The sequence below is a fragment of the Canis lupus genome, chromosome 1, assembly GCF_011100685.1.
Source record: "Canis lupus familiaris isolate Mischka breed German Shepherd chromosome 1, alternate assembly UU_Cfam_GSD_1.0, whole genome shotgun sequence".
NCBI classification, from domain to species: Eukaryota; Metazoa; Chordata; class Mammalia; order Carnivora; family Canidae; genus Canis; species Canis lupus.
Genome location: NC_049222.1, coordinates 59,771,346 through 59,787,700, shown reverse-complemented (window position 1 = coordinate 59,787,700; position 16,355 = coordinate 59,771,346). Strand labels below are relative to the sequence as shown.

Here is a 16,355-nt window from a genome sequence, read left to right as displayed (position 1 = left end):
GATTTTATCCTATTAATTGACAGACTTGTGAAAAGTAAGTACCATGTTAGAACTGTTATTGATAATCTTGGTCTGTATCTTTCAAAATATACTTTAAAAATCATAGCCATGGGTCTCAAATTTCTGTTGATTATACTATTGCGAATGTGAGAGGTTTTCAAATGTTTGTTATAGTTCTCTTTTTGGGCATTGTCATATTTTCCTTTAAAAGAAAGTTTATAAAAAAAAAAGTTTATCAATAGCAGCCAAGTGATAGTACTTCTTACATTAAAATTAGTAAATAAAATTCAGGGAACTTATACTGTTTTACTCTCTGAATCATTATTTTATAATCTTCTTCAGCTTACAGTTTTGTAGTTGGTTTTAATGTCTTATATGAGAATGTGCTTTCTAATGACTCAGGTTACCCAGAGATTCGGGTGACTATCAACAATTACACACTTTTCTTTCTGAAAACACAAACTTTTCCCATTTATCTGAAGGGTGAAGAAATTGGAAAAGCTTAAGCAAAGAGAGAAAATGTGTTTTATTTTTATGGATAAAATGTAATGTTATTCCAGCATAGATAAATTATTGCTTGTTTTTAAATTCACACTTTTTCCTGAGAAAGCATTATAATTGACAATGTGAGGGTATTGCAAAAAACTTAATGCATCCAAATTTATTACAAGGGAAAAAAAGAAGAAGGAAACAGAAACACTGATATTGAGCATTGGTTTATCCTGTGGTGCTCCTGAGTATAAACCAATCTTTCAGTCAAGGATAAATTTGTTTGTATGTGAAATATTCAATTTGTATCACTTAAAGGTATAAAGTAAATGTTTTTTATTGGTTTATACAGTCATTAAAATTCATTTAATTAAGGCATAGCAAGTTGATTCAATTTGCATACTTGGTAGCACAAAGTTCAAATGGCTTTAATAACAGACTTAAAATAAATCACTGTGATAATTTGTAGGAGCATGGGCCTCCTAGGTGGAGCTTTGTATTCCATTCAAGTATCTGTGGAGGCACATGGGTCTGGGCAGACCTCTAAGGGTAGACTCCAATGGATGAGTTTTCGGTTTTAATTCAAAGTAATCCTAAAACAAAGAATGTAAAACAGATTCTTGATTGCTCATTATTATTCATTACTTCATTCATGTACTATTCACCAAATACCCTTTAAGGATCAGTTACTTACCCTCATGGAGTGTATAGTCTAGAAGGAAAAATAGAATACTTAGCTAGAACTAGGTTTTCTTAGGAAGAAATGACGGAAAGAGGAAAATACCATCTAAAGAGTGCTGAGACATGCCAAGTATTATGCTAGGTGATTTTTTCCAATAGGTTATCTCATTTAGTGTTTGTGACAACGATACAGAGTAAATGGTATTTTCCCTGTTTTTATAGATGAAGAGGCGATTAATTAACCTGCCCCAAATCATGCAGCAAGTAAAAGCCGTGAGTGAACAAGGGCTGCCCAACTCAGTGACCCTGTTTTTATTGCAGAGGAAATACGAAGAATTGAGAAATATATAGGCAGCCAGAGAAGGAGTCCTCCAAGGTTAGGCATATACTCTTAATATCACAGCACTCATTAAAGTGCATTTTTCCATAGGTATTCAATAAATTCTAATTAAATGAATGAGAAGTTACGCTCTCTTGCCCCACTTCCCAATAGACTGTGCTAGACTCAGCTAGAAGACAGGCTGACAGGGTGTACAGGTAACTGTACTGTGCCATATTTGAAATAGTTAGAAATAATCTGGAGTTCAAGTGCAGTTGATCTACCTGTTTTTACCTAGCCTACTTTCAGAAGGGATTTGTGATAGCTCCTGGTACAGGAAAATCATTAAAGCAAGGACAAATGCTCAAGAGTTTCATCTCTGGGCATTTTTAAATTCAGTTCTGAGCTTCCTATTCTTTACTGTCACCTCAAAGAAGTATTGATCCCCTACATCCTCACATGGGAAATGTTGAAAACTGTCTTCAGTATGAATTTTATAGAATATGTAGAAATTTTCTCCAGAGGATAATTTCTTGTATAAAACCTCAGTGAAAGCCAAATTTATGTTAAAATTACTATTAAAAAGCAATTTTCTTCATTGAGGTCAAGTGAGACCTTTGTATGAGAGGCCGAGCTTTGAGAATGATTAGCCTGTTCCAGACACTTACCTAGGAACACATTGAGAATGGTGGTCTTGAGCAAGCAGCTGGATTGTACTTTTGATTGTAATGAATACTGTATGCTTTAGAAATCAGATACAAGGGGATTCCTGGGTGGCCCAGGGGTTTAGCGCCTGCCTTTGGCCCAGGGTGTGATCCTGGAGTCCCGGGATCAAGTCCCACATCAGGCTCCCTGCATGGAGCCTGCTTCTCCCTCTGCCTGTGTCTCTGCCTCTCTCTCTCTCTCTCTCGAATAATAAATAAAATATTAAAAAAGATATCAGATACAGTTGACATATAATGTTATATTAGTTTCAAGTGTACAACAGTGATTTCACAATTCTATTCACTATGTAATGCTGATGACATTAAGTATACTCGCCCTCTGTCACCATACAGTGTTCTTACAATATTATTGACTAATTGAATATTTCCTATTCTGTACTTTTCATTCCTGTGACTTTATTTTATAGCTGGAAGTTTGTACTTCTTAATCATCTTCATCTATTATCCCCACCTCCTCACCTGTAGCAATGACCGGACTGTTACCTGTATTTATGAATATGTTTGTTTTTCTTCATTTGTTTTGTCTTTTAGATTCCACATATAAATGAAATCATATGATATTTGTAAAGATTTATGGTATTCATCTGACTTGTTTTACTTAGTATAATAACCTCTAGGTCCATCCATATTGTCACAAATGGCAAGATTTTATCCTTTTTCCTTGCTGAGTAGTATTTGTGTGTGTGTATGCATGCATACCATATATCTTTTTGAATTAGTGTTTTCATTTTTCTTTAAGTAAATACCCAAAAGTGGAATTACTAGCTCATATGGTATTTTGTTTTTTTGAGGCACACCCATACTGTTTTCCATGGTGGCTGCACCAGTTTATATTCCCACCAACAGTTTAATGACCCAGATTGTTCTTTTTTTTTTTTTTTTTCCAGATTGTTCTTTTATCCAGACAGAATGTCATCCTACTTTCCAGGAAAATAAGCTATAAGGTTCCCTGTTAGAAAGATGTAAATAAATTGACCTCAAAAAACAATTTTGTATCTTCTCAAATGCATGAATGAGTACTTGACTAAGGTCCAGAGTTCTATGCCATAGACCATGAAAGAAGTGACTTTTGCCTTAGCATTTGCCTTAGTCTGTTTTAGAGCAGCATTATATCCTCATGAGTACAGATAAGTTAATTATCTTGTTGAATAGAGTTATTCAGTATTTTCTATCTGAATGCTAATCAGAGCCTGCCAAGGGTGATGATTTGGGTTTTGACTTTAAAAGGATACTGAGTTGTTCTCTCTGACAGTAATTAGTGATAGATTGGACTGCTATTTGAGGGCTCTTCTGGGTCTGCATAGTAAAACCAATCTATTCACATAGAGAAGATGGTTGTTTGCCTATCTTTGTGGCCTAAAGAACTTGCACTTTGTTCACCTTCACAGGTAGATCATATTACTTAAATATGAAACTAAAAGTTTCTAGGACATATGTTACACTAGTTTACATTGTTTAATACCGCAATGTAATCTGTTAAAAGGAGTTTATGCTTTTTTTTTTTATAAATTTATTTTTATTGGTGTTCAATTTACCAACATACAGAATAACCCCCAGTACCCGTGACCCATTCACTCCCACCACCCGCCCTCCTCCCCTTCCACCACCCCTAGTTCGTTTCCCAGAGTTAGGAGTCGTCATGTTCTGTCTCCCTTTCTGATATTTCCCACACATTTCTTCTCCCTTCCCTTATATTCCCTTTGACTATTATTTATATTCCCCAAATGAATGAGAACATACACTGTTTGTCCTTCTCCGATTGACTTACTTCACTCAGCATAATACCCTCCAGTTCCATCCACGTTGAAGCAAATGGTGGGTATTTGTCATTTCTAATGGCTGAGGAATATTCCATTTTATACATAGACCACAGCTTCTTTATCCCTTCATCTTTTGATGGACACCAAGGCTCCTTCCACAGTTTGGCTATCGTGGACATTGCTGCTAGAAACATCGGGGTGCAGGTGTCCCGGCGTTTCATTGCATCTGTATCTTTGGGATAAATCCCCAACAGTGCAATTGCTGGGTCGTAGGGCAGGTCTATTTTTAACTCTTTGAGGAACCTCCACACAGTTTTCCAGAGTGGCTGCACCAGTTCACATTCCCACCAACAGTGTAAGAGGGTTCCCTTTTCTCCGCATCCTCTCCAACATTTGTGGTTTCCTGCCTTGTGAATTTTCCCCATTCTCACTGGTGTGAGGTGGTATCTCATCGTGGTTTTGATTTGTATTTCCCTGATGGCAAGTGATGCAGAGCATTTTCTCATGTGCATGTTGGCCACGTCTGTGTGTTCCTCTGTGAGATTTCACTTCATGTCTTTTGCCCATTTCCTGATTGGATTGTTTTTCTTTGCTGTTGAGTTTAATAAGTTCTTTATAGATCTTGGAAACTAGCCCTTTATCTGATATGTCATTTGCAAATATCTTCTCCCATTCTGTAGGTTGTCTTTTAGTTTTGTTGACTGTATCCTTTGCTGTGCAAAAGCTTCTTATCTTGATGAAGTCCCAATAGTTCATTTTTGCTTTTGTTTCTTTTGCCTTCGTGGATGTATCTTGCAAGAAGTTACTGCGGCCGAGTTAAAAAAGGGTGTTGCCTGTGTTCTCCTCTAGGATTTTGATGGAATCTTGTCTCACATTTAGATCTTTCATCCATTTTGAGTTTATCTTTGTATATAGTGTAAGAGAGTGGTCTAGTTTCATTCTTCTGCATGTGGATGTCCAATTTTCCCAGCACCATTTATTGAAGAGGAGACTGTCTTTCTTCCAATGGATAGTCTTTCCTCCTTTATCGAATATTAGTTGACCATAAAGTTCAGGGTCCACTTCTGGGTTCTCTATTCTGTTCCATTGATCTATGTGTCTGTTTTTGTGCCAGTACCACACTGTCTTGATGACCACAGCTTTGTAGTACAACCTGAAATCTGGCATTGTGATGCCCCCAGCTATGGTTTTCTTTTTTAAAATTCCCCTGGCTATTCGGGGTCTTTTCTGATTCCACACAAATCTTAAAATAATTTGTTCTAACTCTCTGAAGAAAGTCCATGGTATTTTGATGGGGATTGCATTAAACGTGTATATTGCCCTGGGTAACATTGACATTTTCACAATATTAATTCTGCCAATCCATGAGCATGGAATATTTTTCCATCTCTTTGTGTCTTCCTCAATTTCTTTCAGAAGTGTTCTATAGTTTTTAGGGTGTAGATCCTTTACCTCTTTGGTTAGGTTTATTCCTAGGTATCTTATGCTTTTGGTGCAATTGTAAATGGGATTGACTCCTTAATTTCTCTTTCTTCAGTCTCATTGTTAGTGTATAGAAATGCCACTGATTTCTGGGCATTGATTTTGTATCCTGCCACACTACCAAATTGCTGTATGAGTTCTAGCAATCTTGGGGTGGAGACTTGGGTTTTCTATGTAGAGTATCATGTCATCGGTGAAGAGGGAGAGTTTGACTTCTTCTTTGCCAATTTGAATGCCTTTAATGTCTTTTTGTTGTCTGATTGCTGAGGCTAGGACTTCCAGTACTATGTTGAATAGCAGTGGTGAGAGTGGACATTCCTGTCTTGTTCCTGATCTTAGGGGAAAGGCTCCCAGTGCTTCCCCATTGAGAATGATATTTGCTGTGGGCTTTTCGTAGATGGCTTTTACGATGTTGAGGAATGTTCCCTCTATCCCTACACTCTGAAGAGTTTTGATCAGGAATGGATGCTGTATTTTGTCAAATGCTTTCTCTGCATCTAATGAGAGGATCATATGGTTCTTGGTTTTTCTCTTGCTGATATGATGAATCACATTGATTGTTTTATGGGTGTTGAACCAGCCTTGTGTCCCGGGGATAAATCCTACTTGGTCATGGTGAATAATTTTCTTAATGTACTGTTGGATCCTATTGGCTAGTGTATCTTGTTGAGAATTTTTGCATCCATGTTCATCAGGGGTATTGGTCTGTAATTCTCCTTTTCGGTGGGGTCTTTGTCTGGTTTTGGAATTAAGGTGATGCTGGCCTCATAGAACGAATTTGGAAGTACTCCATCTCTTTCTATCTTTCCAAACAGCTTTAGGAGAATAGGTATGATTTCTTCTTTAAACGTTTGATAGAATTCCCCTGGGAAGCCATCTGGCCCTGGACTTTTGTGTCTTGGGAGGTTTTTGATGACTGCTTCAATTTCCTCCCTGGTTATTGTCCTGTTCAGGTTTTCTATTTCTTCCTGTTCCAGTTTTGGTAGTTTGTGACTTTCCAGGAATGCATCCATTTCTTCTAGATTGCCTAATTTATTGGCGTATAGCTGTTCATAATATGTTTTTAAAATCGTTTGTATTTCCTTGGTGTTGGTAGTGATCTCTCCTTTCTCATTCATGATTTTATTAATTTGAGTCTTCTCTCTCTTCTTTTTAATAAAGCTGGCTAATGGTTTATCTGTCTTATTAATTCTTTTAAAGAACCAACTCCTGGTTCTGTTGATCTGTTCCACAGTTCTTCTGGTCTCGATTTCGTTGAGTTCTGCTCAAACATAATTAACTCTCTTCTTCTGCTGGGTGTAGGATCTATCTGCTGTTTTTTCTCTAGCTCCTTTATGTGTAAGGTTAGCCTTTGTATTTGAGTTCTTTCCAGCTTTTGAATGGATGCTTGCATTGTGATGTATTTCCCTCTTAGGACTGCTTTTGCTGCATCCCAAAGATTTTGAATGGTTGTATCTTCATTCTCCTTAGTTTCCATGAATCTTTTTAATTCTTCCTTAATTTCCTGGGTGACCCTTTCATCTTTTAGCAGGATGGTCCTTAACTTCCACGTGTTTGAGGTCCTTCCAAACTTCTTGTTGTGATTTAGTTCTAATTTCAAGGCATTATGGTCTGAGAATATGCAGGGGACGATCCCAATCTTTTGGTATCGGTTCAGACCCGATTTGTGACCCCGTATGTGGTCTATTCTGGAGAAAGTTCCATGTGCACTTGAGAAGAATGTGTATTCAGTTGAGTTTGGATGTAAAGTTCTGTAGATATCTGTGAAATCCATCTGGTCCAGTGTATCATTTAAAGCTCTCATTTCTTTGGAGATGTTGTGCTTAGAAGACCTATCGAGGGTAGAAAGAGCTAGATTGAAGTCACCAAGTATAAGTGTATTATTATCTAAGTATTTCTTCACTTTGGTTATTAATTGATTTATATATTTGGCAGCTCCCACATTCGGGGCATATATATTGAGGATTGTTACGTCCTCTTGTTGGATAGATCCTTTAAGTATGATATAGTGTCCCTCTTCATCTCTCACTACAGTCTTCGGGGTAAATTTTAGTTCATCTGATATAAGGATGGCTACCCCTGCTTTCTTTTGAGGACCATTCGAATGGTAAATGGTTCTCCAACCTTTTATTTTCAGGCTGTAGGTGTCCTTCTGTCTAAAATGAGTCTCTTAGACAGCAAATAGATGGGTCCTGCTTTTTTATCCAGTCTGAAACCCTGCACCTTTTGATGGGGTCATTAAGCCCATTCACGTTCAGAGTTACTATTGAGAGATATGAGTTTAGTGTCATCATGATATCTATTCAGTCCTTGTTTTTGTGGACTGTTCCACTGAACTTCTTCTTAAAGGGGAATTTTAAGAGTCCCCCTTAAAATTTCTTGCAGAGCTGGTTTGGAGGTCACATATTCTTTCAGTTCCTGCCTGTCTTGGAAGCTCTTTATCTCTCCTTCCATTTTGAATGGGAGCCTTGCTGGATAAAGTATTCTTGGTTGCATGTTCTTCTCATTTAGGACCCTGAATATATCCTGCCTGCCCTTTCTGGCCTGCCAGGTCTCTGTGGAGAGGTCTGCTGTTACCCTAATACTCCTTCCTCCCCATAAAAGTCAGGGATTTCTTGTCTCTTGCTGCTTTAAGGATCTTCTCTTTATCTTTGGAATTTGCAAGCTTCACTATTAAATGTCGAGGTGTTGAACGGTTTTTAATGATTTTAGGGGGGGGAATCTATTTCCTGGATCTGAATGCCTGTTTCCCTTCGCAGATTAGTTTTCAGCTAGAATTTGTTCAAATACATATTCTGGCCCTCTGGCCCTTTCGGCGCCCTTGGGAACACCAATTAAACGTAGGTTTTTCTTCCTCAGGCTGTCGTTTATTTCCCTTAATCTATCTTCATGGTTTTTTAATTGTCTGTCTCTTTTTTCCTCAGTTTCCCTCTTTGCTATCAACTTGTCTTCTATGTCACTCACTCGTTCTTCCACCTCGTTAACCCTCGTCATTAGGACTTCTAGTTTGGATTGCATCTCATTCAATTGATTTTTAATTTCTGCCTGATTAGCTCTAAATTCTGCAGTCATGAAGTCTCTTGAGTCCTTTATGCTTTTTTCTAGAGCCACCAGTAGCTGTATAATAGTGCTTCTGAATTGGCTTTCTGACATTGAATTGTAATCCAGATTTTGTAACTCTGTGGGAGAGAGGACTGTTTCTGATTCTTTCTTTTGAGGTGAGGTTTTCCTTCTAGTCATTTTGCTCAGTGCAGAGTGGCCAACAGCAAGTTGTATTGGGAAAAGGAGAAAAAGAGAGGAGAAAAAGAAGGAAAGAAAAGAGAAAGAGAAAAAAAGGAAGAAAAAAAGAAAAGAAAAAGAGAAAGGAAAAAAAGGAAAATAAGGGTGGGGGAGGGAAACAAATCAAAAAGCAAAACAAAAACAAAACAAAACAAAAACAGCAACAACAACAAAAACGGGGGAGTATCTTCTGATTCTGTGTACTTTAAGTCCCTTGACTTCCCCTGGAACTTGTCCGTCCAGCTGGTCGTCTGGGGGAGGGGCCTGTTGTGCTGATTTTCAGGTGTTAGCAGTTGGGGGAGCTGCTGTGCCCCTGCCTGGTGCAGGGCTCAGTGGGGGTTGTTTACCCCGTGAGGCCCCAGGAGGAATAGCCCCAGTGGCGGGGCAGCTCTGGAAACCTGGATTCAGCCCCCGCAGGAACTCCGGAGCTCTGCGTCTGCAGGGCCTGGAGGCTCCGGGGCGGGGCCGCTGATCTGCTCAGCTCGGGGCAGGAGCGTCCTGGCTGTCCTGGGCCCTCCCGGCCTCTGCCTGTCCCGGGGGAGGCCGGATCCTGGGCTGTGTCCCGGCGCCCTGTGCTCCGGGGCCTGCGCTGTTGGATTCGCGCTCCCGGGCCACAGCCCCCTCCGCGGAGCCGCCCCCGAGCCCCCCCGAGCTGCTCCTGGAACCGCGCAGCCCCCTCCGCACGGAGCCTCTTCCTCCGCCTGAGCCCCTCCGAGCTGCTTGGGTCCCGCCGTGCGCGCTGCAGCCCTTAGGGAGCTCGGCGCACTCTCCCGGGGCGCAGGTGTCTGTTAGTGTCCCCGGGAGCCCGAGGGCATCCCCGCCCTCCTGGGTCCTGCTCCAACTCCCTGCGAGCCCCTTTCCGCCCGGGAAGGTTGGTGCAGCTCCTGCTCCTCCGGGACGGGGCTCTCCTGTCCTGGGGACACTCGCCCCGGCCTCAGCCCGGCTCCTCGCGAGGACCCTCCCCTTGGAGGCCTTTTGTTTCTTTATTTCTTTTTCCCCGTCTTCCTACCTCGATAGAATCGCGAACTCTTCTCACTGTAGCATTCCAGGTGTTCTCTCTTTAAATCTCAGGCCGAATTCATAGATTTTCAGGATAATTTGAAAGTTTTCTAGGTAATTTGGTGGGGACAGGTGACTTGGGGACCCTACTCTTCCGCCATCTTGCCCCTTCTCACAGGAGTTTATCCTTTTAATCCCCAAAATATTAATACAACATGTACTTTGAAATACTATTTATAAAGATCCCTTATAAGCTTGAAAATAGACAAGTTGTATAGCCAGCTAACTGCTCTTTAATCAGTGGCTTTGAAAAGTCTTATCCTGGGGTGCCTGGGTGGCTTAGTCAGTTAAGCATCTGATGACTCCTGGTTTCTACTCAGGTCATGATCTCAGAGTCGTGGGATCAAGCCCTGCATTGGGCTCTGGGCTCAGCTTGGAGTCTGCTTCAGATTCTCTCTCCCCTCCCTCCTTCTCGCAGTCTGTTACTCTCTCAAATCTTTAAAAAAGAAAAAGAAAGAGAGAGAGAGAGAAAGAGAGAGAGAGAGAGAGAGAGAGAGAGAAAAAGAAAGAAAGAAAGAAAGAAAGAAAGAAAGAAAGAAAGAAAGAAAGAAAGAAAGAAAGAAAGAAAGAAAGAAAGAAAGAAGAAGGCTGACAGTTCATCTCACAGTTCATATATATGTAGTGAACCAAAGGCCAGAAATATTCAGGAATAAACTTATTATTATAAGTCTAAGACACCCAAGACAATATAAGAGATTAGTACTGAGGCCTAATTTTTCCATGATTTGTTACTCCTTGAGTCTAGATGTGTCCTTATTTATACCATATATTTTATTAAATTTACACATGAATGCGGTTAAGTGTATCCTTCGATTCAAGGCTGTTGGTGGTGGAAAGTCAAAATGAAAGAACAGTTTCTCCGGTCCAGATTTTTTGTGGTTAGGCCTTCAGGCAAAATTTTCAGCTTCCACTTGTTTATCAATTGTGATTTTAACTAATAGGTGCATGCAATTTAGCCAGAAGCCTGAATCTTCTCAAACTGGGACTCACATATTGACAGTGCACTAGGAGCTACGAATACATGGAGCATATTCTTGTAATGTAAACTTACTTAAAGATTTAAGGAATTAAATTTTGTTTTAAAATAAACACAGATTAAGGAAACTACAAAACTCACATTAATTATTAGAAAAAAATCACAAAATATTTTAGTATTACAGGCTGTTTGGGGCTCCCCTTCATGACATACTATCCTTTCCCTGCCCTAACCCCTCTGTCTTTAGGTTAAGTCACAGGAAAAGTTTTAGAAAATCTTAAAAGCCACTGCATGAATATTAATGACATGAATATATTCACTTAAATTTAACAAAATTATTTTAATGGAAATCATAATCAGAAATTTATAAAAATAGCCTAAGACCATGATTATAGAAATTCCCTTTTGAAAATCCAGGTATCCTATAAAGTATATCAAACCCAAAAGGAAGTTTGGTTATATTTCAAAAGAAGAGTTTTAGCCATTGAGAAATAGTACTCCCATGAGGGTTAGAGAAGATGTGTCAGTTTGCATTCTGAAATTTAGAATGTTAGGATTCTAGAGTTTCTGATTTTCCAGCAACCCCTGAGGAAATAAAGTAACTAAGCTGAGTTACTGTGCAGTGGGTAATGGTGGCAGCTGTCCACTGAGCATACTGTGCCGAGTGCCATGCGCAGTGCTTTACATTCACAGACTCATAACGTCTTGTAAAGAATGCCTTGTCCCTTTTTACAAATGAGAAAACAGAGACTCAAAGAGAGTAAGTGACTTGTCTGGGATCTTACACTCAGCTAGTTCCAGAAGCAGCCTTCAATCTCAGGTCTTTCTGACTCTAGGGTAGTGTTTTTATGGTCTGTTGCCAATGTAGAATACCAATTTGCTCCGGTGGGATAATTTTCATTTTTTTGGTCCTTTTTATCTAAGGATCTGTAAAGAGTGACCAAAAGTGTCTAAACCTCAGTCTTCTGCCCTATAACATAAAACAGCCAGGAATGTTGAAAGATCTCTCAAGCTAAGGTTTCTAAATAATTTAGATTTAACTTTGATAAAAAGACATAGAAAAAATAATATGTTGAGAATTCTAATGTCATTCCAGTTTTCACAAGGAGGAAAATGTGATGACTCTTGAGTATTACTAATGGTGATATGACATTCCAGAGCAAGACTTTAGACGACAAGGACATAGCAAACACTGGATAGCTGTATGAATTCACCAGCAAGCCAGATTTGCTTCTTAGGCTCACCAGACTGCTACATCCATGAAATTCAAAAGCAAAGCAACTGACCTGGAGCATGGTACTTGGCAAGGTCATTTCTCAATATTTTACAGACAGAGCAGGATAAACAGAATTTAGGTTCTAGAATACATTGTTAGATCAATAGCTGATTGAACAGCTGTAACCAATAGGTGATTGATATCTAGCTGAAGATACAGTTCTGATGATATTTGACATGACTCAGTCTTCTGCCTTGCAATAATTTTTATCAGATGTCTATATAAAGGTCCTGATTATCCAAAATTTTCATAGGAGGAAGAGAATGCATATCTAGTGTACCCATGGCCAGAATAAGAATATGAAAATCACCTTAACAGGCTTTAGTAGGCAGAAATGTAGAGGACTGTTCTCAGTTTTTAAAACTGAAAAATACAAGTAAAAATAGAGTCATAGGATTTGAGGGTTTAAATCCATTAGATTTTATTGTAAGACATTGCTACCTTTAGACATAAGAAATACAGCTATGTGAACCAAAATAAATTAATGAATTACCTTCCTTTTTCCTTATTAGCAATTTTGTGGAATAAAAAATCTTTTACCAATATTTATACAATGCTCATTCAGAATGGTACACCTCATTGGTAAATTCTACCTATATAGAGTGATTTTAGTCAAATTATATCAGATGCATATTGCAGATTATGAAATACTGTTAAACTCACCAAGGAGTCTTATATTATGCTTTTGTGTAGCTCTGGCTCAGTAATTCTCTCCTTAAAAAAAAAAAAAAAAAACATTTATTTACTTGAGAGAAAGGATGTGTATGAGCAGAGTGCAGAGAGGCAGAGGGAGAGGGAGAGAATCCTCAAGCAGACTCCCTGCTAAGCACATAGCCCTACATGGGGCTCAATCCAAAGATCCTAAGACCATGACCTAAGCTGAAAATGAACTACCCACTTTAACCAACTGAGCCACCCAGCCACCCTGTAATTCTCTCTTCTAAGTTGTTTTATAATCTTCCCTTGCAGGAAAGCTTTTGAAAAAATTTTTAACTTAAGCAGTTGCTTAGCTTTGTTAGATCCTTATAACTTGTTTAGAGAGAGTGGGAATTAATGAAAATATATGGAAGGAATAATTCTCTGGAATTATTTCCTCCCACTGAAGTATAGATTCCATGAGTTTGAGGACCATGTCAGTCTTCATTACCATGACCCTAGAGCCTACGCCAGTGCCTGGCACATGGTAGTTATGTGTTAAATATTTGGTAAAGGAAATAATATCGTGAGTAATTTTAACTAAGCTCATCTGCCGGATATTGACTCCATAGAGTATAGTTTGCTGTTAGTGCCCATGGTTATCTGTGAATGATTTGACCTTATTGCAAAAGTGAACATCTACTCAGGAGGCTATTCAACATGAAAAGACACTAACTTGTATCTTACACCTATTGTAGGTTGGGTCTGTTAAATTGTCTAGTAACAGCACGTGGGACAGACAGATCCATTTAGTAGTCAAGTATTATAAGATGACACAAGTACTGGTAGTAACTACTAATTATATGCCACAATGATATGACCATTAATAAAGAGACGATGCATTTTTCTGTGAGGTGATATAGGAGTCAGGATAACAGAGCCATGGGTCAGGAATCGGAGCACTCTGGTCAAATTCTGATTCAACTACTCACAGTAACTACCGTAAGTCTCAGTGTCTCTATTTGTACAATAGACATTAGACCAGGAATTATTTCACAGAGTTGATGTGAGGATTGAAGGACATAGTCCATGTAAACATATTAGTACAGGATCTGGCACACGGTGAATAATAAAAGCAAACTCCTTTATGCAGATGAAATTTCTTCTCAGAAAGATGTGACCATCTTAGGCCACAGGCAGGAATGTGGGAGCCAGCACCTGGAACCCAGGTCCCTCTAACTTCAAATTCTATTTGCATTCTAGCTGTATGCTACTTTAACATGATGTGAGAAGAATGCTAGAATGTTCAACTACCAACCAAAGTACAAAGGGTCTGCATGGCCTTTCAGGAAGGAAAAGCAGGCAAAAGAATGAAATAAAAGGAAAACACAGAATAGAAAAATAAAATGTCCTAGCCTTGTTGATGTCTGCACAAATAGAGAATGCTAAATCCAGGATCTGTTGTTGTACAGAGGGAGGAAATAATTTTATAAATATTTTATAATTGTTACTTTAAGAAAGTCAAAATTATTTCATCTGTTTACATATATTTTGACACTGTTAAAAGACAGAACTTTTTCCTCTTGTATATAAATTGCTCTGGGCAAGCATATAAGATAGAGCAAAATTTAAATATTTATTGGACTTCATCGTGATGGCATTTTTCTCAATTGTGTACTATCATTTATGTATGAATCTCCTTTGTTTCCACAGAATGCTGAAGTTTCTGTCTTTGAAGTAAACATACGCTTTGTTGGTGGACTACTCTCAGCCTACTATCTATCTGGAGAAGAGGTAAGGTGAAACTATAAAATTACATTTTGGGGGTAAAATGTGCTTTTTGTGGTATCTGTTTTCATATTTTGATGGTCCTCTAGCATACACTGAATCTCATTTAATATATACTAATTAAACGAGCATGCTGGGAAAGGTGGGCACAACATGTTCTGAGGATATGGTAAGCAATGCCTTTTAAAAAGCCTGGCTCCATTCTGTTAGGTGTGATGTGACTATACCTATAAATGGGATATGCCTGTGGGCAAATTAGAGAGGTTTAGTGCAGTGGCAGGTTTGTGGATAAATTGTTTTTCTTTAAAAATTATGTTAACGTTTGTATAATGTTAGCTTAACAAAAACTTTTTTGAAGGTGAAGAAAGTTTGACAGGTAAGATGTGACCTTACCTGACAGGTAAGATCTAAAAATTACAATATTTAAGAAATTGAAGGGGTAACTGAGGTACTCAGCCTTCCAGTGAGAAGTCCTGTAGGCCGGTGTCCCTGTGTAAAGTACTTTGGAGCTCTTCCTAGAGTGAGGCTTAGTTCATTATCTGCTCTGAGGAAAGCAGGAATCTGTAATTCAGCTGCCTTTTATTGATAGATTAAGAAAAGATTTTTGTATCATGCTTCTAAAGAGCATGGATGCTATTTTCTTGAAAGGTTTTGGACAACTTTATGAATATCCTAAGTGTCCACTAAGAGTTGTTGGAATGGACTTTGCCTTTAATGTTGACAGTATTAAAAGCTGACGTCAAGGAAAAACAGTCACATATTTCAATTGCATGTCAGTCAGATTTGTGTGAGCCTCAGCATTCTGGCTGGGGAGGAGCGGATCTTACCTAGGGTAGTATTTCATGTATTTCTGTGCTCCTTCAAAACAGATTTAAGCAGAGCAATAAATGTTTAATGAGAAAAGCTGCTTTACTTGGTTGCTGTCTCCCGGGCACTATCTGAGCCATAACAAAACAGCCTGCACAATCTTCACGTTCTGTCTTTAGATTTTATTCCACCATAGATATTTTTAAAGTATATAAATGGCTCTGTATTCCCCTCTATCCGTCCTGCTTAAGTGTTAAATTCTTTTCCTCATTATGGACTCTGTCACCTTCTCAGCATCAGTCCTCTTCTTCCCTTTCTCCAGGCCCGCATAACTTCATTTGTTCAGTTTGCTTTAGGATGTTCCAAACTTTAAGCCAGGGCATCCATATTTTGAAAAAGTCTTACGGAAAATTAATGTTGTTTTAGTTAGCAAGTTCCTGCTTTTAGAATATTTGTCTTGGAGTATCCAGTGCCTGGTGTTCTCATTGTTTTTGACGTGAATACTTAGGATGAACTTGGTTTTTAACTTTTTTCATCATTTATATGAAGGTGAGACAATTTGAAGAATATAAGAACTGCATCCTTTTGGGCACCTGAGTGGCTCAGTAGTTGAGCGTCTGCCTTTGGTTCAGGTGTTGATCCTGAGGTCCTGGGATCGAGTCCCACATCAGGCTCCCCAGAGGCCTGCTCCTCCCTCTGCCTATGTCTCTGCCTCTCTCTGTGTCTCTCATGAATAAATAAATAAAATCTTTAAAAAAAAAAACTTCATCCTTTTATATCTGGGCTCAATTAGGATAGTCGAATATATAAAGATAAACAACACATTTCTTTTAAATATGCATCATATTTAATTAGGATTTTTTTCACTTATAGTAATGTCTTATTTATATACACATGTGTTTTATGTGTGTGCATGCTTATTATAAACCTATAGTTAAATATGTTATATAAATATGATATCCATAGATATTTTGCCTACAGATAAAATCATTTGCCACAGATCTTGTAAAGGTACTTTTTTATTTCATACTTAGCTAACTTTAGTAAACAAAGTACTACAAAGAAAACTTCCACTGAA

The 16,355-nt window shown here is 38.6% G+C and overlaps 1 protein-coding gene across 1 annotated transcript in view; it reads left to right on the top strand.

Moving 5' to 3' along the window:
- The window catches only part of MAN1A1 (mannosidase alpha class 1A member 1), a 168,814-nt gene that overhangs the window by 47,536 nt on the left and 104,923 nt on the right, over positions 1-16,355 (top strand). The window contains exon 4 of the mRNA XM_038526670.1: positions 14,396-14,476. Within this exon, the coding sequence (XP_038382598.1) occupies positions 14,396-14,476 (81 nt within the window). The remainder of the gene's footprint in view (positions 1-14,395; positions 14,477-16,355) is intronic.